This window comes from Mycteria americana, chromosome 7 (genome assembly GCF_035582795.1).
Source record: "Mycteria americana isolate JAX WOST 10 ecotype Jacksonville Zoo and Gardens chromosome 7, USCA_MyAme_1.0, whole genome shotgun sequence".
Taxonomy (NCBI): Eukaryota; Metazoa; Chordata; class Aves; order Ciconiiformes; family Ciconiidae; genus Mycteria; species Mycteria americana.
Window position 1 is genome coordinate 48034313 of NC_134371.1, and position 25887 is coordinate 48060199.

General features: G+C 38.1%; 1 protein-coding gene across 4 annotated transcripts in view; it reads left to right on the forward strand.

Annotated features, from left to right (window-relative positions):
- Window positions 1–21041, forward strand: part of OLFM3 (olfactomedin 3) — a 72749-nt gene extending 51708 nt beyond the window's left edge. For 2 of the 4 annotated variants that reach the window (XM_075508234.1, XM_075508232.1), the window contains 5 exons: window positions 1372–1518; window positions 4051–4206; window positions 8098–8317; window positions 17871–17977; window positions 19703–21041. In XM_075508234.1, coding sequence (XP_075364349.1) covers window positions 4060–4206; window positions 8098–8317; window positions 17871–17977; window positions 19703–20380 — 1152 coding nt within the window. In that variant the 5' untranslated portion in view covers window positions 1372–1518; window positions 4051–4059 and the 3' untranslated portion in view covers window positions 20381–21041. The remainder of the gene's footprint in view (window positions 1–1371; window positions 1519–4050; window positions 4207–8097; window positions 8318–17870; window positions 17978–19702) is intronic. The other 2 variants (XM_075508236.1, XM_075508233.1) reach the window with 2 other exon arrangements.
- Window positions 21042–25887: the final 4846 nt, after the last annotated feature.

The window sequence follows — 25887 nt, forward strand, 5'->3', positions numbered from 1 at the left end:
CATTATGACACTTTGTTTTTCCATGCAAAACAGGGGAACGAGACAATTTTGATTTTTCAATTAACTCTGCAGTAGAAGAGGTCACTGCTATCTTCAATGACTTCTTCAGAAGAGTCGTTGTTGTGAAAAGTCTGTGCTCTTTTCTAACCTCAGTCTACAGAGATATCGCACCTCTTCTGAGGTGAGGAACTCTGCACTAAGCTGCCAGTAAAGCACCACTATCAAAGCTTGCCAGTTTAAATAATCACTCGCTGTGCTGACAGTGAGTACAATTTGATATTATAACTAGTAACTGATTCCAGCTGTGTCCAGACAAAAATTACTTCAGTGGCATCCATTGGTATCTGTACTATAAAATTCAGTAGTCAATACTATATTATTAGAAAAGAATAGTGCATAATATTAACTTTAAATTGCAGATTAAAAAGAAAGTTAAATAATTACTTCTTGTGTCCATTAGTTTTAATTCCACCACCTGAATCCTTTCAACCATCTAATTATATTGCTTTCTCTCATTCTTATGCAGTGTATTTCTATATATCCCATTAAATGAGCAGATACCTAGTCTCACAAGGTATCACACAAACTTTAAATGAGTGCAGTGTTAGCCTGCTCTGCAAGCAAATGTGATTTTTTTTGCTTTTCTTTCTCGCTGGTGGTTGCTTTTAAAAAGAACAGGTTAGGAATTTCCAGAATTATTCTGTCCCAGTGAAGGATGTGCAATGTCTTAATTGCACTGTGCCGTGCTTGCTATGACTCCCATCCAGCTAAACTAACCAGACACTTTTCAGCACTACCCTGCAGCAAGCCTCTCTTCCCTTTGGTGTGCGTGCAGTAGAAGTCAATGGAGAACAGTCTTCTGGGTGCTGCGTCTTTAAGAGCAAACCTGCTAACCCACATCCCAAACCGCTTCTGAGCCAATTCCCAACGCGTGAGTCACATACACTGTGCTCTCTCTTTGGGGTTTTATATTTGTTCTTTTGTGTCTTTGTTGTTTCCATTAGTCTAAAGTAAAAGTCATTCAGGCTGAAAGGACATGTTTGTTCTCTGCTGATGAAAAACTGTTAACATCCCTTTGCAAAGAATTAAATCAACTAGCTTGTGCTGAATCACAAGCAGAAAACTGTTCTCGTGCACTCTGGAATCACTGTGCGCTGGACTCTTCTAGAGAACTATTACAAAGGCGTGACATATGACAAAACTGTGCGAAACCACCAATCTAATTAGTTAAGAGAGTAGTAAGTGTTGACTAGGAGGACCCTCATTGCAAACATATACTGCAAAAATAAACATATGCTGAGCTAGTGTTTTTTCAAACAACAACAAAAAATCAGTTCAGTTCCCTTTATTTTTATTATTCTGTTGTTACAGACTCAGATTAGCCCCAAGGAGGGGTGGCAAGTTTACAGTTCAGCCCAGGATCCTGATGGCCGTTGCATTTGCACTGTTGTTGCACCTGAACAAAACCTATGTTCAAGAGATGCCAAAAGCAGGCAACTCAGACAACTGCTAGAGAAGGTAAGTCTTCCCAACAAATTCCTCCTTTTGATCACTAAACTTCCCATAGAAATCCACTCCTTTCCCTCTAAGTTTAATACATAATGGAGTGCTGAAGAGTTATCTAATAAAAATATTTCTTCAGGCTATATCTCCTACCTGTGTTCTCACCACTGATCATTATTTGTCTATCACACCTTTCCCAACCCAAGCCACTTATCTAGCAAACTGAAGTTGCATCTTCTCTCTTGTTCACTCCTCCCAAAATTCTTCCTTGCACACAGACAGCACTGATTTTTCTGTGTAAAACCACTTATAAATCCCACCTCAAACTAGCTAGTTGCTGTGGGATTTAAACTACAGCTTCTGCTTCAATCATATGACACTCTTGAAGGTCATTCCTTGTCTCTTATCAAGAAATAACAAGATATAGACATGACAGCACCTGCAAAGCAGACTGTACAGAAGAGAAACAGTTCTAATTTTCTTTCATCTGTTCTTTTCTCAAATCATACTATTTATGCATTCTCTGGTGGTGCAAATTTTCCCCAAACAACCCAATTCTTATTTCCAGTATTACCCACTATTGCACATATAGTAAAACCAGTAAAGTGTTATTTTGCATCAAGAACTGAAAAAATGCTGCAATCATGAAAACACAAACTATTGTTCTGCATTCCCTGTATAAGTAACCAAGGTTATAGTTACTGTATCGCAGCTAGTGGTACAGAACCCGAGGCCTGAGAGAGTGTTTGAGCAGCAGCAGAAAGCAACATAAAATGTAGACTTAAAAATACACTTTTTTAGCATACAATTTTCAGTATTTGTCTAGCTATGGAAAAATCACTCCGGTGCTAATATAGTGCCAGATCCCTGCAGATTTTACCTCACTAAACCTCCATGAACTTCAGCAGGGACTTAGTTTGAGGTTGTGACAGAGCCCGTAGCATGAGATGCAGGGAGAGGACCATTGATGAACCAGCACACAGAGGAGGAGCTACCTCCCCTCATGCTGTCTGTTTACTTAACAGAGGAAGACGTCAGCCCCCAGACTCTTTGCTCTAGCATATTTTCCAAACACTAAAATATTAAGGTAAAATAAAAAAAAAAAAAAAAAAAAAAAAAAACCAACTTTCTTTTGGGGTGGGGCCTGGAGAGATGTTAAGGTCTCAACATCTCAACAGCTCTTCTCTAAGCTGCCACAGAAAAGAACCTAAATCATCAGTCTCTAAAATTTATTTTCTTATTATTAGAACTGTGGTAATTATGGGTATGTAAAGTCATATTATTACTTCATTAAGTCCATGCACAGTCATTTAATTAGAGCGTCTATGTGAATGCATCTCCTGCCAAGTGGAAACACTCAAAGTTCTTCCAAGACCTGAAGGACTTTATTTGCCTGCTTTCAATAATTAGAAAGCAAAGAAAAAAGAAACATTACTTTTTTCATTAAAAATACTTTCTAAGAACTGCTAATGACAACCGTGCAATAACTTAGGTATACTATTTTTAAGAGTATTTCCTGAATCCACACATTCTGTAGGTCACAATATATTAGTTTCAAACATGAATATCAGTTCAAACATTGCAGGAACAACAGAAATACTGCTGGGTTTGTCTTTTATTAGAAAGGTAGAAATTTTTTTTTTTTTTTTTTTTGCTTGAGCCAAAACTTCAATATGGTGCCTAATACATTTACAGCAGCTACTTTTTTCATGTTTTGGGAAAACAAAACACTTATTGAAATAGAATAACTGCACTTGCAAAATGTGTCATTTTTATGACTGGCAAAAGCATTGTTTTTATAACAGATACTGTTAAATATATATATAATTTACTCTAGATGACATTTATTCTTGCTTCATTATGGTAAAATTGCTCACTATAGCTACAAAGTCACTTGCTCTACAAAAGTTACCTGAACATTCACTACTTCTCATATGTAAAAAAACGTGGTTTTCTACCAATGAAACAATTGGATAAAATTTCTAATTTTATATCTACTTACAAAATCATGAGCAAACACCTATGCGATGATGGGCCCGCCCCAGCTTATCTCTGGATAGTCTCATGAATTCCTTATACTGAATTAGTATGTAAATGCCTACTAGCAATAAAAATCATGCTTTTCATACTAATCAAAATCTCCAACTCTCAATCTTGTCCCTCCTGAAGTGCTTGGGAGAAACACGTGCTATATAGCACATCCTGAAGAACAGTCAGCGTCTACTGCAAGTGACAAAGTAGACTCTGCTGCCTACCAGCCTTTTTTGAGCCCATTGATAATGGTGCTGAAAGGATGTCTCTACCTCTAAGAAGCTAGTCCAAATCATTTATGGCTTCAAGGTCTTGCTGCCGATAGTCCTCTGTTAGCTCTGTTCTCCAATTTTTGTACTGTCATGCAGTTATGGAATTTGAAACTATACTGTGGTATAAATGACTCTCAACTAAAGCATTGACATAAGCACATTTTATTGCCTGACATTTAACTACCTAACCAGAAAAAAAGTAAAGCAACAAAAAGTACATTTAGAGAGTGTTCTTCTTTAACAGGTTCAGAATATGTCCCAATCTATTGAAGTTTTAAATCTACGGACTCAGAGGGATTTCCAGTATGTTTTAAAAATGGAAACACAAATGAAAGGGCTGAAGGCCAAGTTTCGGCAAATTGAAGATGATCGGAAGACATTAATGACAAAGCATTTTCAAGTAGGTTTTATTTTAACACTAACTTTGAAAGCCTGCTGGAAGCAATGTACTAAGCAGCAATGCATGGACTGCTAAGGTCTCAGCTTGAAATGCTCGTAAAAGAGTAACATTAAAATGGAAAAGCATAATAAATCTTCCTTTATGATGATAATCTTTTGCTCTGTTCAATTTAATTGTAATAGGGAGTAACCATTAATTATTAAGTCATTAGAGAAATGTCACTATAAACAGATTCTTGTTTTTTTCTGTATCAATGTGCATGTCATACTGAGAAATTTACATTCATTCAAGCTCCAGTGATAAATGGGGATATCCAGTGGATTTAATAGCAAACAACTAGAGAGTTCTGCACTTTTACTGTTGCCTGACATTTACTGCAGTTGAAGGGAAGAAAGCCTATAATAAATCAGGTTATTGTAATTTTTATCCAGTACAATTAAGATCTAATTTCATGTCTGAAGGTTTGCTATTTTGGAATTTGGGATAGGGGAGAAGGGCACTCATTCCCAGTCACATTTGTGTGATTAAAAAAAGACTTCCAAGGAATTTTAATGACAACAAAAACCACAAGCCAATCTTTTTGTGAGGAAGAAGGGTTGCAGAGATTACAAAATAGCATTATGTATTCTGAAAAAGCTATCTGAAGTACTCCTAAGGAAAAAATATTACAAAAGCATATTTACGTTCTTTAAATATCAAGTCTGATAAATTGATATTTCAAGACTGCAAGACAGCAAGCTAGGATCTAGAAAATACATTCTGAGGACTACATTATGTTAACCAAATACATATTTTTAAAGCGTTTATGAAAGTTCACATAAAATTAACTTAATTTTCTAATTGGTGCTAAAGTTAGATACCTAAACAATTACATAGCTAAAGGGTCTAATTTATTTTTCAGAGACAGTGGATATCCAATGGGTCTAATCTCAGGAATTAAGTACGCTAATGATCTGACTACCAAACTTTATTCTTTACATCATCATTCTTAGTTTAGAGTTTGAGCACACACTTCCAGTTATTTTCAGGTAGTAAGAAACACCTCCACCTTTTTTCCCTTCATCACTCATTGCTACAATAACAACACATTTGTATAATGCCGTTATATATCCTGTATTCTCATTATAGTTTTCCTTGGGAACAAAATATCAAAATTTAAATGTCTGATACACAATGTCAAAGGTAGCAGATTTCTGCAGTACTCTCACCTCTAACCTTAAATATTCAATATTTGTATTGGCCAGTCATTTAACTTCAGTTTGACGGTTTGCCAGGAGTATAAAACTGATTTCCAGCCAATCAAATTATAGAGTAATTTAAAAGGTCAACATAATACAATATGCTGCTGGCTTTCTGAAATTTGATCTACTAAAATTCCAATGCTTTATGTTTCCTGAGACAAAGAAACTAATTCTCAGTATAGCATAACCCCTCATATGATCAGGCATGAAGTGCCAGAATACGTCTACCAGCTATCCATGTTGCAATACAAATTAGTTCTTGTACCACTCATCATAGCAACAAGCTAGGAGTGTCAGCTGAAACCAATAAAATTGTTTTCTTTATCATGAAAATACCAAAACCATCTTTATATCTTTTACTGAAGTGAGATATTCTGATGCTGTGCTTCCATGTTGATAAGAACCAGAGAGTACAAATTTGATCCAGATCACATGTGAGCATATGGTCATACTTCAGTCAAATCAGTATTTATGCCAGGCAGGAGATACCTGATCGCCACAAAAAGTTACAGTGGTTTGCTCAAATGATACCTCATCTGGCATAAATCCTATCAGGAATGTTACCTTCACTAATTCTCTTAAACACATTTTATCTTCCGGAGTTTTTACAAGCTTTGTGGTTTTTTCCATTATGATTTACCCATGATTTTTGGCAGCTCACTGCCCCAACAGAACCGAAGCCTAAGTTCATCATTTCAAAATTAAGTAACAAAAACTTTGGCTTCTATGTCACAAAGCCTCCTCTCCATGTCATCAAGGAAAAAAATAACTGTTCCTTTTAACAGGCATAAAGTAGGCTCAAGTTAAGTTTTTAATAAAAACAATCAAATAAAAAGTTTTAACTGTAGACAAAAAGACTCTACTACTTTCTTTCCGTTTCAGTAATTCTGCTACTATAATGTAATTGGAAGACCCCTTGAGAGTAGAACCAATAGAACTCCTAATACTCTCAAATCCATTTATAATGACATATCTGCTTATAATTTAAAATGCAATTTTCTAGCTATGAAGATGACCTGTGTGCAAAATATGCTTCCTAACAACACATATAAGTCTTTGAGTAAATAATAATTCCAATACGAAAGCAATTATTAAGACAATATGGGTGTATTAGCTAGGTGATGAAGAGATACTGCAGAACTCTCAAGCTGTCTTAGAACACGTTCGAGAGGCAAAAATTCAGAGGTAGATCTTCAAGCAGCTCAAATGCTGACCCTGCCTATCAGCTTCTTTCACATCTCCTTAGCAAAAATGCATTTGGCATCAGCACGTTATTTATTTTGGAAATGTCCTACCCTGTTTATGGTATCCTTTAATACAAGTGATGTAACAAACTGTACGTGCGCGTCTTCGCACACCTCAGTGACTAGACTAACCTCTAACCGCATTTGCTTCTGCACCTCTTTCTTGTGCTTGAGCTTCCATTTAGTTCTCTTCTGCCTTCCCTTTTAACCTGGTGACTCCTCCAGCTATTCTTCAGGACTTGATTTTTTAACCCCTTCAATAGCCTCTCCCTGTGTGTCGTCTGTTCCCGGTCTCTATTATCACCTAATGCTAGTACCCAACAAATCCTTATTTCCATCCTTTGCCTTGTTTTGTCCAGGCTTGCATCTCCTCACATCTCTCTGGCATTTGCTCATGGAAGTCCTGCTGTTCCCTCAAATCATAAAAAGAAATGCAAATCTCTATATACAGGTGATACACCAGGGACAAACCTGTCTGTTTTCAATAAAGCAAAACCTTTTGACTGCAAGGATTCTTTGAGGTTTTCTACAGGATAATAACCAAACAAAAACAACCTCAGACAATTAGTTTAAATTTAATAAAGCCCCTACGACTAGTGCATTTAAAAGAATAACTAATAAATGAAAGACAAGCAGCCAATATAGGTTACAAACTGAGACTAATTCTCAAAGTATATGACTCAGCAAAAGTCTGAGAAAAGGGCAACCCAAGATTCCAAAGTGGAGCCTTAATTTATTTAATCAATGTTTAAGAATAGGATTGGCAACGCAGCAACTGCACATGGCAAAAAAACTATTTGTGATAGTCCAGAAGAAAGATCAACTGAGGAAGTTCAAAGGCACCTAGTGATGTAACAGGATGACAAATACAAAGCGCAGTTAGGAACCGTGGATTTTCTGCTTCAGAAGAAAGAGGTGTATATTGCTGTGGCCAGAACAGAACTAAACAGTGTTCAATAGCCATTGACAAAAAAAATGAATTCAGTATTTCTAAGGAGTGAAATAGAAATTAACAGCTCACCAACTATGACAGCACTGTAAAACAGGTATGATCTCCTTGAACATCACTGTGTGTTCAGGCCTAATCACCTTCTGTCAAGAAGGATACACTTAGCAGGGATTTATATCCTCTGGATGGAAAGTCAGACCTTCAACAGGTTTGGTTCAGATCACTTGAAGGTAATTGGGTACTTTCAGTAGAAAAACTATGCATTTTATCTACTGCTTACTACCATTAAGTCTGAGGTTTCTAAGACCTGCACAATACACTAATAACAGATCTGTAATGAAAATCAATAATCATTTGTAAGTCATTTTAATAATCAGGCATAAATATTACATTAAATGGAATTAGGGGATTGAACTCCTTTAAACTGCTCTAATGCACATTTGATTGCCTTTAACAGGAGTTGAAAGAAAAGATGGATGAGCTCCTGCCACTGATCCCAGTTCTGGAACAATACAAAACTGATGCCAAATTAATCACCCAGTTCAAGGAGGAAATTAGGAATCTGTCTACTGTCCTCACTGGGATTCAGGAAGAAATTGGTGCTTATGACTATGAGGAACTACACCAGCGTGTACTCAGTTTAGAAACCAGGCTTCGAGACTGCATGAAAAAGCTCAGTAAGTTAACAATTTCATGGCAAATTTGGTTGCTCAGCTGTATATTTTTAGTTGTCTCTATAGAAACATGAAGTTTTCTTTTTTCTTGTTTGATAAAATACAACATTATATTCTGATCTGTGCCACCCCAATAAAAGTCAAGAGTAACTCAACCTAAGGTCAGTCATGTCATTCTAAGTTTGCACCAGCGTATCTTATATCATGATGTGCCTTACTGTATACAGAAGGAATTAAGATGGAAAATTATAACAGACAGCAACTTTAAAATCCAAGATATTTACAACTGGTTGGAGAGCTACAAATATCCTTTCAAAAAAGCTCAGACAGGCATTGCTACTTAGGTCATCTTTGGGATGTCAGTGTGAAAAAAAATTTAGTGGGAAGTAGACTGAAATCAGTTTCGAGATGTCCACATCATAACCCTGTCATCTTGCTATGACACCTGAGAGGCCACTCTGACTGTACTGTCTTTAGACCTGTAATATTAGCATTAGAAGAGGTGTGCCATTCTCCAATTTGCAACACAACATAATTGAGCATTACAGCTAATTTAAGGGAACAAAGCATGATTTTTGTAGGAAGCACAGCAACAAGCCATTCTGAGCATTGCACTTGATTTACATCAGGCAGCCTCCATCTTGTTTGCTCGCATGCTGGCTTTAGTTAGAAAAAGTCAAATGTTCAGCATCTCTGAAAATCAGCGCTAGCTCAGTATCAGCTACCAAAACTAAAAGCCTGAAGTTTCATTATCAAGTGTCAGCCTTAACTTCCATTACCCAAAGAGGGATAATTAGTACCTTGTCGTGGTTTAGCCCCAGCCAGCAGCTAAGCACCACGCAGCCGCTCGCTCACTCCCCCACGATGGGATGGGGGAGAGAATCAGAAGAGCAAAAGTAAGAAAACTTGAGGGTTGAGATAAAAACAGTTTAATAGGTAAAACAAAAGCCACGCACGCAAGCAAAGCAAAGCAAGGAATTAATTCACTACTTTCCATGGTCAGGCAGGTGTTCAGCCATCTCCAGGAAAGCAGGGCTCCATCACGCGTAATGGTTACTTGGGAAGACAAACGCCATCACTCTGAATGTCCCCCCTTCCTTCTTCTTCCCCAGCTTTATATACTGAGCATGACATCATGTGGTATGGAATAGCCCTTTGGTCAGTTTGGATCAACTATCCTGGCTGTGTCCCCTCCCAGCTTCTTGTGCACCTGGCAGAGCACAAGAAGCTGAAAAGTCCTTGACTAGTACAGCAACAACTAAAACATCTCTGTATTATCAACACTGTTTTCAGCACAAATCCAAAACATAGCCCCATACCAGCCACTATAAAGAAAATTAACTCTATCTCAACTGAAACCAGGACATACCTACCTGCTTTACAATCACAATGCAAAGTCTCTCCCCCCGCCAACCTACCTGTGCGTTCCTAGACTCCTGAATGGATCACTATTGCAATCTGGATTGCTACAGCCAGCAATCCAGTCCCCCTATGAGAAATAAACGCTTTGTAGGTTAACACTGAACATGAATAAACTCCAGGGTTCAGTCCTGTGATCAGTATCTCAGTTATCAAGTGTGGGGTGTTTACTTTTAAATGCTACACGTGACATGAAATATGTTATTAACTTGATAAGTAGTGTCTCTTTATTTTTGTGAGGCAATGGAATGAGAAAAATCTAGGTTAGGTTAGCCTCTTAAATTATTTATTTTCAATTTCTTTATTTTACACTAGAAATAACACAGTGATAATGGGCTAAAATACATGAAAGACTTCTTCAAATAGAAATTTCTTATGATCCTATTTTCTCCTCAGTACACACACATAATAGCACATTACTGCATTGACAGGAGGCAGTCAGGAGAAAATGGCTGCACTGCAATACCGTAGCAAGGAAGAAAATTCATATAAATAAACAGTATTTTCTGATAGTGAGTGTTCCAGTAAGTTTATTGGACACCAAAAGATCATCAACTTATCTTTAATGAGTATCTTGTTTTTCTTTGCTTTTACAGCATATTCTTGTAACATTGATTAGTGAATTGACTACAGTATAAGACATTCTATACATCAGAATGACTAGGTGTATTCACAAGGGTTATTTCCCTATCCTTCATCCACGTTTCCCCTCCTATCTATCCTGAATTCCTGCAACACATTCTATTTCTCTTGATATACTAATGTAAAAAAAAACCTATTAAAAATATGTATATTAACAATAGAGAGAAAACTCTTGTATGAAATGGAATATCAAGCACATCCATTATTAAAAGGGGTTTGGCCTTCTCAAGCTCTAATACAGACTTATTCATCCTTATTGGCATTATTCCCTGGTCTTAGGTGCTTAAATGACTTTTATGCTTGCCTGCTAATGGACTGGCTGTATTTCTGGCCCACCCCTGTGTGCCTTTTAAAGTAAAAACAGCCTCAGTTAGGCTTACTGTGATTAGCTCCTCAAAGCTGGTACTGTGTGTTCAGATCAGCAAGCATAAAGGAAAAACAGCTTTCATGCCCACACCTTCTTCCCAGCCAGATTCACCATGCTGGAGATCATCCAGCTGTGGCTCTTCATGCCAACCTGATGGCCAGAAGCCTATGGCAGCAGAAGGCAGACTGGCCCCAATGTGCCACAGGATTCGGCTTGAATCTTCACGGATTTCATTGCATTTCACAATATAATTATCTAACCAGCGTGTGTAATAGTTATTTTCCATTCTTCTCCCTAGCAGGTGTTTTTCAGCAATATAATGCATTATTTATATTGTCCTGGCCACTTAAAAGGGATCTTCCATCTGCACTGGCAACACTTTCAACACTCATTAACATACAGTAAGCAGTTGTCTTACTTTAACTGAGGTTTAATGATTACCACAGCAGTCATGATGACTGAAACTTGCTCCATCTCTTTGGAATAAGAGAAAATTCAGGCTGAAGCTGCTGAGAAATTTGTCCACAAAACTTTAAAAGGGTGCATGCAATTAAACACATAGGAATAGAGTGCATATGATTGCACACACCACAAATTCACATACACTTATGCACGTATGGCTCCTTTCCTGGCAGTCATGTAAGGCACGTGCATTTATAAGAGAACACAGGTTGCACAGTATGCTTGGGACCCTCATATTCTTGTCATAATGTGTTTATGAAATTGAAAAAAAATTATATGGGTAGCATTCATAGAAGCCAATTCTCTGCCAAATGTTGCTTATGAAATATGAAGAAATAATTAGAGTAGATACACATTGGATTCATTTGTAGCTACATCTGATTATGATGTAGAATCTAAATATTTTACAGTAACATATGTGGTTAGAAATTCAAAAGTAGAATATTCTATGTATCCAAAGAAATGCTGTTACATCAGGGGCAGAAGAAATATCAGAGCAGGCATGAAATTACTTTATTGATTGCAGTGGTACTTGTACTTCCAAAGCATCCTTCCCTTTGGGATTTGAAGAACTTTACAAATATCATTTAGTACAAAACTGTGCAATAGAGATATATATTATTATCCCCATACTGTAGATGAAGGAACAAGCAGCCCAGGAGGATAAATGACTTTCCCAAATATTACATGGCAAGTTGCTGCACACATGCAGAAGAATCCAGAGGCTTCCTCTCAGCAAGCTCTAATAACTAGACTATTGTACGTTTTGGATTTCTATTATGTAGGACAACAGACATACACCCATTAAGTAAGAACTAATTCTTTATTCCCTCACATTACAAAGTAGTGTTATGACAAATTTGGTCATAAGCAGGGAAATGCAAGTATTAAAACGCTTGGAAGTCATTTATGCAACCACTGAAAAAAATACTCACTTCATTTTCCCCTATTTATTACCTACAATAAATAGAATAATGAAGCTTATGAACAATTCAAGAGAATGTTTTGATTTTATTTCCCTTGCAAGTCCTTCTATAAATCATACATTCATTTGGTATATATTAGCAGCTACCAATATTCATTTGCATCACAGAGACTGGGACTATCAACTACCTATTCCTAGCTATCTTCAAAACAGCTCCTGTCCAATGGGTCTATCACAACCTTCTCCTGGTATTTGCTCACTTTGGAGCAGCTTTTCAGGTGCATTCTGCCCCATAGACTTTCCCAGCCTACAGGGGTAGTACATCTCCTTTCCTTTTTAGTGGTCACTTCGTGCTCAGCTTCTTCCTTAATATATATACATACAGGAAATCCCAGACTTACTGGAGTCCACAGTACAAAACTGTTACAAGAGATGAATCAAGCCATAAACACCCAGATTGTGCATATGATGTTCCTTTTACAGTTCAATTTAGGATGGATAAATACTGAGAGGTTTGATTTTCCAATTACTACAATCAGTTATGGTTGGGATTTTCTAATGTAGGCAGCTGCTTCTTTCAAAGTCAAGGGAAAGAGACTAATACTGAGTGCTTCTAAAAAACCCCACTCTTTTTCTGTGTAACCCCATCTGAACCTCTTAGTGGTGGGAAAAATGCCTAGAAATATCATGTTTTTTCTTTTTTCTTAGTGCTCCTGAACTTCCTGACATTTCCTAGTATGTATGTGTATATGAGCTACCTTCTCACTAGCATCTGCTTCTTCTCCTGTCAGGGAATTAAAGAGCAGAGGTTTGCTATAAACCAAAACTTTTTGACCAGTAAAAAAAAAATCTTTCCTGCCATCACAAGAGTTATTTCCACATCCTCATATGTTCCCTTCTGCCAGAAGGAAAAAAAAAAAAAAAAAAAAAAAAAAAAAAGGAGTTTTTGGCCATGTTAAAAAAAAAAAATGCATAGGCCAATTTTAATTCTTAGCCACTTCACTGCTATGGAAAATTCATAGCCCAGAAGTGTTTCCCATTTCACATGACATTTGTCTATGTTCTATTTCCCTACATACAAAATGAGCTAAAGAAAAGTCTCAACTGGAAAATAATTGGAATTTTTTTAATTTCAGACTCCCAGACTTGCCATGCCACAAAAGTGTTAAGTAAATGATCCTGCTTTTAAGTGTATTAGTATCACCATTCCCTAGCAAGAAACCTCAGCATACAAGATCAATTTCAATATAGCCACACGAACAATTATAAGGTTCATTCTGCAGCTAAGAATATAGGCTGGGATTAGATCAACACATTTTACACTTACGTAGACAAGAGGAAGCTACGGACAAGAATCACACAGAAAACTCGGTATATTATAGTGCTTTGCCAGTGAACTGTTAAACATTATATTGAACGTTACTCTTGAAAGAGTTGTCATTCATTTAACTTCTGTATCAAATACAAGATCAGGCTTGGGCAAGCTATAAGGGAATTATCTTTATAAAGTCAGTATCGTTAATTATTTCAGTGTTGTTATCAACAGATTGATAAACTGCATATTGCAGTAACATCTCATTCAAAATGCTGTGATATTCATCTGGAATAAATTATTTAATTGTATTAGTAAGTCAATAATACTTTAGCACAGACAGCACACTTGCTACTTTATAATGAACAAAACATAAATGATGCCGATTCTGCCAATTTTTATAGGTCTGCTGTAATGAATGGGTAAACACATTTGAAGGTAGGGCTCCAAAAGACAGAATTAGTTTTACAGTTTTCTTAATTGCATTCACTTGATTCTCTTAACTTCTGATCAAATATTGGAAGCAATACTACATTAGAGGACCATCTGAAGGTTTGACAGAATAAAGCATGAACTGAATTTCAGAGGGATTTCAATGAGAAGGGGAGGACAATTTGGCCTCAATTACTTTTTCCTACTCTCACATTTCCCTGCACCAGTCAGTCAGCAATAGGTTCACTGTATTCACAAGACCAGTATTTAGCAAGCCAGCTGACTTGTGGAATACTTGGGACAATTTCCTCCTACAAGTTCCTTGCGCAGCCCTAAACAGTTCAAAACAGCATGAGCTGATTTATCAAATTGACCATTCAGCCAAGACTTGCTCTGGGGCCCTGCGCTGTTCTTTCAAGCATTTCTTTCTCAACTTAGAGGACTGACTGATAAGGGCTTCCAGTCCACATGTGTCTGGAAGCAATGGTTTGAGTTCTGACTACTCAAAAGAAAAGAGAGATGACACCCATGTACTTGGCCCTGAACATTTTTCAAATTAACAGAAAAGTGAGATTCTGAAACACTCTTCAGAGGCTAGGCAAGTGCAAACAATATTTCCCCATTTTTAAAATCACATTAATAATTTTATAAAAAGGCTGCCTGCAATAGCAGGGTACTAGACTTACATGACTAGAATTTTGGCGGAGACTTCATATATTAAGCTTCTGTACCTAAGGATCTCCCAGCTATAAGGAGGCTGTGCTGACAAGACAGAGGTGGGCACCGACAGCTCTGCTGCTGCCTTCTTGCTGCCCACGCTGTCAGCAAGTAGGGCAACAGACCTCAGGTACTGCTGAGCTTTACAGCAGAAACCTGCTGATGGGATATGAATTATCACTACAATGGGAATGGCTTACCATATGTGGAAAAAATACTTGTATTACTCTAAGGTTATAAACTAAGGTTATAACCTTATTATAACTTGTATTACTATATTATAACTTGTATTACTCTAAGGTTATAACTTGTATTATAAACTAAGGTTTAAATACCAGTTCCATCAAGTTATATCACAAATAGGCAGATATATGGGTTTCTGTTTAATCAACAAGGAAAAGAAAAGATGGGACATACTATAGGGCAGGAGAAAAAAAATTATTGTGCCTCTTACAAGATGTTCTGTTTTGTTATGCTGAAAAGAGAAGCTTTGCCACTTTTTCAATCAGCTTCCCCTCAGCTATATAGCAACTCTCCTAACAGTCTTCCTTTCTTGACCACTACATGCTATCTGGGAATAAAAATTTAATCGTGTAAATATACCCTGACTCAAACTGCCGATCATTTAGTGGCTGAAGTACAATGTCATCTCTTTTTTCTCATTGAACAGTATCTCAATATATTTTGAAAGCTCATTCTCTAAAAGCATCTGACTCCTGTCACAAGGGAAAGCTGCTCAGTTCATATAGTTTAAACCAAATTGAGACTGAAGAGGTTTATTAATTATTAACGACCTGTAATTAACTGGCAATCAGTGAACTATACATTCCAGATCAATACAAGTAATACAACAGACAAACCACAGTACTAGACACTTCAGAAACATTAATAAACCTACAAATTTCTGAACACTCTTCTCTAGCTAGTATCAGAAAGTTCCAGTCACACGCGGCGCACCACGTACACAAACGCCCACGGAGTTATGTGCGCGCACCCCCCACAACAGCCGGCATGGGCTACAAGCACACTCCCTACTGTTCCACCTCTCCTGCTGGAGATGCTTTTAGATGCGGGGCCTCGAGCTTGATGTGTGCCTGTGCTGCTCCCCACAATCTGCTAACACACACGCTGGTGAGAGAGCCTGTGAGTTCACATGCACCTGCCCTGGCGCTGGGACTCGGCTCACTGCCCCCATACTCTGACTCCGCTCGCTGAGCGCTGGCTGCTCACCGTACCTGGTGGGGTGGCTGCCCTGCCTGGCCTCCGCAAAAGTCATCGTGCCAGCAGACGGTTTTGCAAATTCAACTCACACTGTGCGTGCTCCCATCCTACCCCAACACGTGGCGTTACCCAGGCTGTGTGCCAAAGCTGGGCTCGGCGAGCACCCCCACATCTCCGCCATGGGCTCTTCTTTAAGTTTTGTCTGTTCAGAAGCGACGGTTCACAGCTCATTTTTGACTCCACATTTAGCTTCCCAGATTTTTTTTTAAATAGAAGAAACAGTGTTCAGAATTCCAAATTCTTTGCTTATGTTTTCCTACTAATTTCAATACTGTGTTTTAAAAGCACCAATTAGTATACTCTAACTCATACATTCATTGTATTTTAATTATCTTAAAAACTACAAATTCAGGAGTAATTATTTTTTTCCTGATTTCTTTCTAGTCTTTATTAGTTTTCTAATAATTTTATTCCAAATTAAATATTCCAAATTCCAAATTAGACCCCTCTAAAGGTTTGAGTTTACCTCATGCCCATTTCTGATACTATTTACTAACATACCACCTAAAAATAAAAGCCTTCACCTTGATAGGATATAGTCCTCTACTTTCCAAGCTAATAGCAGTTCCTTGCTGTAGAAAAACAGCACTCAGCACACAATACTAGAAGCCTATCTACAAAAAAATTCCAGAATAAAAAATTATGTACTGTGCTAACCAACTGTAGAAAACCTGTAGGATTCTTTAAAATAGGAAATCCCAAAATATCTTCAAAAGATTGTAAGATACATAGTTTGAGATGTGTAAATAATAATGCCTTTGAATTGACCCAGAAAATAGACACAGCCTACCCTGCTCATTGAGGTGCCAGCATGTACTCAGTTATCTTCATTTCCATTACACTCCACTTCCCTGGCCGTGAACGAAATCCCCGCGAGCAGTCCCTGAGTTGTCACCACAGCATTAACCCCCTTCTAATTGACTAAAACAGGCTTGCACAATACATTCCTTGCCAGTCACATAAAGTAGCAAATCCAGGCTTGATGTGACCTTCTCTTTTGAACTGAATAAATTCACTCTCAACACCAGATACAGTGTGTTTTCTACATTTTCTAGATAGATAGGGTTATACAATATAGCCCAACCATGTATCATGGAGAACCACTTATTTTTAAATTAAAGAAATAAATGAAATATGTCACTTCTTTTTACATTCTTATGGAACACTTTTCCTTCAAAAACATGCTATTTCATCTAATCATCTACATACCACTGTATGATATTAAGCCTCTTGGTAAACGTATGAATTCCACCAGGGGCTTGGTGCTAATAGGTATGTTATTAATGTCCCCTAAAATATAGATTTTTGGATTGTTAGGAAGGTCAGCATCCAAGATCATATCGACTCTCATTATTTCCTCCCAGACCGTCTAATGTGAGACAGCCTAATGGATTAGAAACCAACCGACACAGCCAAGGTTGCTGAATAATTCTCATATTAGCTTTCTTAACTTCAGATAGGCCCCTAATACTGGAACAGCTACGTGTGTGTAACCGCAGGGCAGACGCAGGCATTTGTGCACAATTACACGCTTTGTGAACAAGCTCATTTTTTCCTGTCTGCCCTTAACCTCCTTGTTACCCTGGTCAATGGAAAACTGAAACATGCATCAATCCTAGCCCTGCACTGAACTTTCTGAAGGCAAAAGTGTGGGGAGTTTATGTCTTCTTTTAATTTATTATTAAATGTTATTCACTTCAGCTCAGAAGATATTTTACTAGGTTATATTTTTCTTTATGGCCAGCAAATGTAACTGTGCTTTAAAATATATAAAAACAAAAATATACACAAATAAATTTTTATTTGTATATTTTTACATATTTATATTACAGCTCGATACAGAAAAGTTCATACAGTGAAGATGACAATCCATCTTCAACATAAGCCTGAATCCCCTGGAGCCACTATTTAGTTTAGAGCAATTGGTCTTCTGCTCTGACTGATGTCAAGGAGAGTTGTGTAATTATTTGCATTAATGCATTTGTTTTTCTAATTTCAGCATGTGGCAAATTGATGAAAATTACAGGCCCCATTACAGTCAAGATATCCGGAACCCGATTTGGAGCCTGGATGACAGATCCATTAGCATCGGAGAAAAATAACCGAGTATGTTAAGGCACTGAATATCTTTGTGTCCTTCTGGAGTATTACTTGCTTTATTTTAATCTTTAAAAAGATATTTTCCCCTAGGACGTTACACTCACAAGCATGTTTCTTCTACTTCTGTCATTTTCACTGTTAAACATCTTCAGAGAAAAAGCAACAGTGTTTGTGCAAAACTATGCAAAGACAAAAGTTAGCCAAGCACTTCTGTGCCATTTCCTTCATCTGTTTCAGGGATGACATACACCTATCTGACCCAACTACACAATTTTTTTTCTTCCTACCATATTTAATTGAGCTGGTGTTCTTTAAGAACCCCAGTAATATAACACAAAAATCAACACTTTTACCAAGAGCATAACCCATAATGCAGGACAGTCAAAATTTGCAGGGTTCGGCCCCATATAAGCTGTATTCAGATCATTTGCTGCCTCAGATCCAAGTTATGTTATTGTTTGGATCTGCAATAGGATCTCAAATTGGCCACAGCTTTGACGAGGTGCTCCCTCCATCAAAGGGCTTTTGAAGTCAAAACACCAGGTTTCATTTGTATGAGACCCAGAAGGTTCTTTTTTGAATACAGAAAAAAACAAAGGCAATACAAAAGGCAACGTACAAATGGTAATAACTAAAGACTTGTGTGCAGCTCTCCCCTGACCGTCATGTCCACGCAGGTTTACTACTGACCCCAAGAATCTCAATTACCTTTAGGAGAGCAGCTAACTCTGCTCAGCCCCATCTTGTCCTGAGGAAGTTTCTTCTGCCGCCTCAGAGTGCCAGTGGCTGCTCCAGAACCATCCCCACGGGCCCTCGCCTCCGCCAGCACCTGCTCCCAGCTGTGGTCCCCTCCCTGCACACCCTGCAGCCCCCTCCCCAGACAGCCTCAACGTTCCCCCCACTGCCACCCTCTTAAAGCAACACAAAGACTACCCGTGTGCATGTAAATTAGAACAAACCATACCCCTCACAGCAGCTCAACTAATAGGAAGATGGGGACCTGAACTGGCATTTACAGATATTTTGTTAATGCCAGTTTTGAAATCAGCACAAAAAATATCTCCAGAAATTATTCTGTTCTTTTGTTAGTCAGGATTTGATTTCTCCTCTGACAAACTAAAAGGAGAAAAGGCAAAATGCATGAAGGAAAAAATGGGGGGATGGAAGCTGGCATACAGAACATTTTAAAAAGTATTGATTTTGTTTTCTTTTGTTTTAAGGGAAAAAAATGGTGTCTAAACTTTACTGGTTTCATTGCTATTATATTTGGTTTCTTTACTGAGAATACACTATTTTCAATTTACAATTAGACATCAGCTGAAGAAAATGCAACCAAATCTATTTCTAAGCATAAATCCAAGCTTAGCTCACATGCCATTTCCCATCTCTCTCTCTGATTATTAGTCTCTGGAAATATCTTTAAGCAAGCCCATATAGCAGAGACCTGAACACCGAATAATCCAAAATTAAATTTCTCTGAAAATGTAGACACTGTAGTTAGTAACAGTCTTCTTGAGAGTTCACCTGTATAGGTAAGTTTTGATTCAGAAATTCAAGAGTTCCTCATGCTTTTGTAACAGAAATGTGGACAATATTGTACTTTGGTAGCCTGCTGCATGCCTAAAACATTTTTTCCTTCTTTTTCTGCAATGTATCCATCGTGCCATATCATGATCATGTACCACAGATTGTGTTCCAGGTGTTTACTCCCAATCTTTGTTTTCTTTCCAGGTCTGGTACATGGATAGTTACACTAACAATAAAATTGTCCGTGAATATAAATCGATTGCAGACTTTGTCAGTGGGGCTGAATCAAGGACATACAACCTTCCGTTCAAATGGGCAGGAACCAACCATGTTGTCTACAATGGCTCCCTCTATTTCAACAAGTATCAGAGCAACATCATCATCAAATACAGCTTTGACACTGGGCGGGTGCTTGCACAGCGTAGCCTTGAGTATGCTGGCTTTCACAATGTCTACCCTTACACTTGGGGTGGCTTTTCTGATATTGACCTGATGGCAGATGAAATTGGGCTATGGGCTGTGTATGCCACCAACCAGAATGCAGGCAACATTGTCATCAGCCAGCTAAACCAGGATACACTGGAGGTGCTGAAGAGCTGGAGCACAGGCTACCCAAAGAGAAGTGCTGGAGAATCCTTCATGATCTGTGGCACCTTGTATGTTACTAACTCTCACTTAACAGGAGCCAAGGTCTACTATTCTTATTCCACAAAAACCTCCACTTATGAGTATACAGACATTCCTTTCCATAATCAGTATTTTCATATATCCATGCTTGACTACAATGCAAGAGATAGAGCTCTCTATGCCTGGAATAATGGACATCAAGTCCTGTTTAACGTCACCCTTTTCCACGTCATTAAAACTGAAGATGACACATAATTTTCTTTCCCTTCCCTTTCCATCACCTCCCTCCCTCAAACCAGTGTCATTTGTGATAAACTCTAAAGAATACACCTCCCTCAGTTCCTTTTAATTTACATTTCTTTTTTCATTACGGAAAAGCAACATTTTCTACCATATAATGCATTTCAAATATGGCTGAGCCTGTCAAAAATGACCTCTTGGAAATAAAAGCATCTTAACTCATGATTCTACAAGGTCTGTCAAGACCTTGTCTTGAAAAGCACTAAAGAGGATTTAAGTGGCTAAAGACAGTTTTAAAAAAGATTATGATCTGCCTTATTTTAGAGTCAGAGACTAATGGTGGCTTAAATGCATGAATGTCTTTTTTTACCCCATTTTTGTTTTTAATCTATTGCTTAACTTCAGGAAATATTTTGGTAGTGTCAGACACATATTGCACATTGTATTTTTTTTATTTATTCCAAAAGAAAGATTTAGGAATTTAAATTACTTTGACATGGAGTATGATTCATTTTGCCATCACCCAATTTCAGATGTGGTGCTGTACAGTATGTTTTTAAATCTCTTGCAAACATTTTATCAACAGTATGTATTTCTACCATTGTAACCACCATTGTGCAATTGTATCTCTTCACTTACGTGAAAGTAAACTAAGTACTATTTTTTATAAAATATATTGAAGCTTAATTGCAGTTCTGGCTATGGGTCAATTGAAAGTGATAAAAATCGAGAAAAGGTTGTTATTTCTGAGAAAGACCAATAGTTTCTCAGGTGCATGCTTGCTATTCTCAGCTTTGCTTGGTAGACCCCTTCTTCACCATTGGTGCTTACTGGCAAATTTGCAACTTTGAAGCCTCATACCAGGCCCAGCTTTACAATTGTTTGCCCTGCCCAATTTTTATCTCATGATGCTGGCTTCTCTCTCTCTCAATATCTTTCTCTCATACTCTCTTTCCTTCTACCACTTTATTTCCCTCGTTTATGCTCACTCCCTGATCTGGGCTTTACAAGAGAGAATCTGAAAGCGGGCTGCTGCTCATGCCTCCAGCTCGAGTGTGTGAGTGCATCCTGTATTTGCGCTCTTCTGGGGCATTGAGGAGCAATGTTAGAAGTCAAGTTGCTTTCCTTAACCTGCCTGTCTTCTTACTCATAATAGAAGAACATTTATCTGTTGACAAAGCTCTTCTCTGGGATGACAGTAATCAGAGAGAAAATACGAAGGAAAAGGTTCAAAGCTTAAGTGATCAGTGTGGCATCTGGTAGCCAACATATTGCTTGCCCTTGCTAGAAAACAGCCACCACACTGAGGCCAACCTCTTGCAAAGAGGTTTGGGTTTTGCTAGCAGTAGCATTGTTATTTATGGTCAAAACCAATGCTTTTAGGAAATGAATATTTCTGAAAGCTATGTGGCTTGCTACACTCTCTCATTAGAAATTTGGGGGGGGGGGTATTTTATTGAGAAAAAGGAATGAGGTGCTATATCTGTTTTGGCATAAATGGAAAGAAAGTAACATTAAGAGCTAGTATAAGACTTCTTATTAAGCTGGGCTGTCACATAATGCAAAAAGACAGGTATCTGAAAAATTGTGTGAAAGCTGTGTTCCTCGCAAAATCTGAGATTCTCCTCTTTAAACCCTTTGAAATTGGGCTCATAGAAAAGCAAGAACATTTACAAAAATGTTCCTGTTTAAGAACAAGAAAAACATGTAAATGTACTGACATTTTGCCAAATCTATTTTGAAGACATTTGATTTGTTGATTCTTCCAACATACCAGCTGAGACCACCTTAAGTCTCATGAATGTTTTCATTAGTATAAATATATATGTCTATATACATTTACAAGTCTGCTTTACAATATAAGCCCATGTGAAGCTGAACAACAAATTGCTTTATTTTTCATACTGTTTGCAAAACAGAAAACTACTAATTATGTTTCAAGAACTGACAAAGGGGAAAAAACCCAACAAATTACATTACAACATGACCAGAGAAAAGTTACTCTCCTGCCTCCATTTCCCCCCTCCTGCCTAGCTGAAATGATAGCTGTTGTCCCTTACAGTCCGTTACACAGGATTTGGAGACACCAAGTTCAGCTAAACAGACAAATTAAACTACTTCACTCCTGTGACCAGCTTTCCTGTATTGACAGTGAAACCTCCTCTGGGACACATGAAAGTATATGATGACTCATTAAAAAGGTATTTTATGCCATATAGGAATATTCATGAAAATGAAGTATGTTCAGATTTTTATCAAAAGCCCTAAAACAAACCGTAACCTTTCACCATGCACAGAATAACTTCAACAAAATAGAACTTTTTCACAAATACAGCATTCTCAAAAAATATTAGTCATTAGATTGAGAAATTAAACTTCTTTCTACTGTATCATCATAAACTAGAATAATAGTCATGACATGAGGATCACCGTCTGAAAAAAAATGGTTACTACCATATTTCTTTATAAGAATTTCATACTGTGTAATTAGCATGCATACATTAGTACAAGTTGATAACAGTTCTTACAGTAAGATTAATCTCACCTGATTTCAATGCCATTTAGAGGGTAACAGACTCCTATTAGTCAAAGGAAAGAAAGAGAGACACACTACTACAGGGCACTAGAGATGGGTAGGAAAGGCACCTTTGAGGGGTGATTTGTCTTACTGATGAAGCTACTGTGCTAGAGCATAGAAGTCATACCTAGATAAATCCTGCCCTTCTAAATTAGTAACAATGGGTTGGATTCCCATACCTTTAAACATGAAATAACAGCTTGCACAGCATCAATGCAACAAAACCTGGTGAGACATTATCAAGTAAGTGGCACTGCTTCCTGCTAAGGAGCATTCATTTTTCTGTGAATCAGTGTTGATCACCTGTCTTTTCCAAACTGGAAATTCCAAAGTCATACTCCCAAAAGGCTGAAAACACCATGCCTCGATATAAGCAAATTTATGTTACAAGCTTTGCCGTCATAATTGAGCAGCACAAGAAGAAAATCTTCATAATATGGCAGCAACTTACATATCAGCAAATAAAGTTTTATTCTTATAGTTGAATCATAGGCTGTTTGTTATGAGGAGGTACTGATACGGGCGGGGGAGGGGGGGGAATCTCTCCTTAAACATGAGAAAATTAATTGTAGACCCTATTTTAATAGCTTAGTGATCTCCTGCTTCAAGGGATAAACATGTAAAAGGACCACATCATTCCTGCACCCAAGAGAGAATTCTTAAATTTTGCAAAGCTGTGCTGCTGGCAGAGAGGGATGCACACAACCACAAATCTAGCACAGGAACACAAACCCGCCAATCCACCAGGCATGCCTCTCCCGAGGGAGCCTAAGGAACGTGAACGATGCACACTGCAAAGCCCACAGCATTCTCCCTGGAACGTGCTAACCATTGCCCACAACCAATCGGGTAGAACAAACCTCCCCAGAGAAAGCTTCCTGAACAGTAATAATCTTTTAAAGTCCCTCCTGGCAACTTTTCCCAGTAACTACCAAATCTATTGTTATGCACATAGGCTCTTCAGCCTGCCCGATCTGTCACAGTGTGCTAAGCAGACCACTGGCAGAGTGACTCTGTGGAGCCTACTCAGCACTGTAGTCACTGCTAGCAAAAGATGGTATTCAATTTGAAAAAATCAAAAGCAAATAGTTGAATGAGACAGAGTGATACAATGTTTTAATCACAGATTACTTATATCTAAGAATATTCATTTCCAGACAAGCTCAGGGGCACTAGCTGTCACTCGGCGCAGCAGGCTGGATCCACAGCAAAGGAAGACAGGATCTTTGTTTCAAACCACAGCCTGAATAATTTGCATTAATAAACAATTGCTTAGAAAACACAGAGATGAACAAACCATTCACAGTAAATTCTTCATCTGGTAAATTTTATCCTTTTCCAGTTCAAGAATTGCTAGGGAAAAGTCTTGATTCATACTGACTTTTATGCTAGTCAAAATGTCTTTGGAAATCATTTGGGTGGGCATGTATCTTCCTATAAATCATCCAAGCATTCCCTGCTGTGAATCTTACTCTACATCCCTGGCATTCGGGAAGAAATGCTGAGCATTTGGGCATTTTTTCCACAAGAGGCCTATAAGGGCTGCAGCTGCAGAGCTTTGGGACAGAGCTACATCTCAGCCCGTTGTGCTGACAAGCTCCCCACCGCACTAATTCTGAGGAGAGCGACCCCTGCTCCATGACATCCTATAACAACTGCACCCCACCAGAACTTCACACTCAAAAGGACTCAAGCATGCACAGACTAACTTCCACAGACCATAGAGCCAAGTCTTGAAACTCACTTCTCCACCAAGAATAGAGACTGTCTTATTGCCAAAACAAAAAGCAAAGCCCATTTTCTAAGCTGAGCTTTCCTCAGTAATTCTCCCACACGTGACCATATACGTGCACATCAATATACAAGCAAATAAATTAACTATAAACTAATCCTAGAATTATAGAATAATAAGGTTATTTCTCCCACAGAAAACAGACCATTTAGGTTTTGCAAAGATCATTATTACTGGGGTTTCTACATACAGTTACTGGGAAACTGAGTAGACACAGAGTTACCCAGCACCAAGTTGTGGAGACTATACAGAAATGAATGTTTTGTGCAGTATGGCTTTTGCTGGACTCTAGAAAACAGACGTACTACGTTGATGCAATAGCTATGACCACAGATTCACAAAACTGAGATTTGCAGGGGGTTTTTCCAAACTGCAAACAGCTCATCCACCTGATTATGCTGGTATTATGATTAATTAGCACTCTTATAATCTGTGAACTCCTGTAGACTTTCAGTTGCTGTCAGTCAGTGTGTTTAGTAAGGATTTCAAGAAAACTTCTAGCCTTCCACATCTCTCTCTTTTTCCTCAGAGGCCTCTCACATAAGTAGCACACATTGTGTCAGACAAGCTGCAAGGGCAATGAACCCAAGGGACACATACTTTCTGCAGCTCTCATTCAAGTCAGCAGGGATTATTCATAAATGTAGAGATTGGCCCCAGATATCAAAATTCTGTATTTCCTCTGAAACCACCACATGGAGGAAATCCTCACTCTTAAAACACAAATCATGTTTATTGCTTTTATATCAACAGGAGTTGCACAAGCTTCTCAAAGGCGTTCAGCCTCTTAAAGACTAAGGATATTTGTCTCTATTTCTGAAATGGAGGGAGGGAAGAAAATTCACATTTTCTTTAGAATCAGAAATTTCTGCTAGACTTATACACAGCTTGCCAGCTGAGCATCAGCAGCAGAGCCTGTGGAGTTTGCCTGTATCTACTGCTTCAGAACACTCAATTAAAATAATTACATCGCAGACACATTTCAGCAGTCCAAGTGAAACAAAGCTTCTTCAGGATTTTGTTTCAAAAATGGCAGAGTTTTAAACACAGCCCACTATAAATGCAGCTAATACTTAGATCAGCCGCATTCTGCCCCCAGCTTTGACTCAAATGTACAGAAGTCCCATTTTCCCTGAAAACTGTGCAACTGAT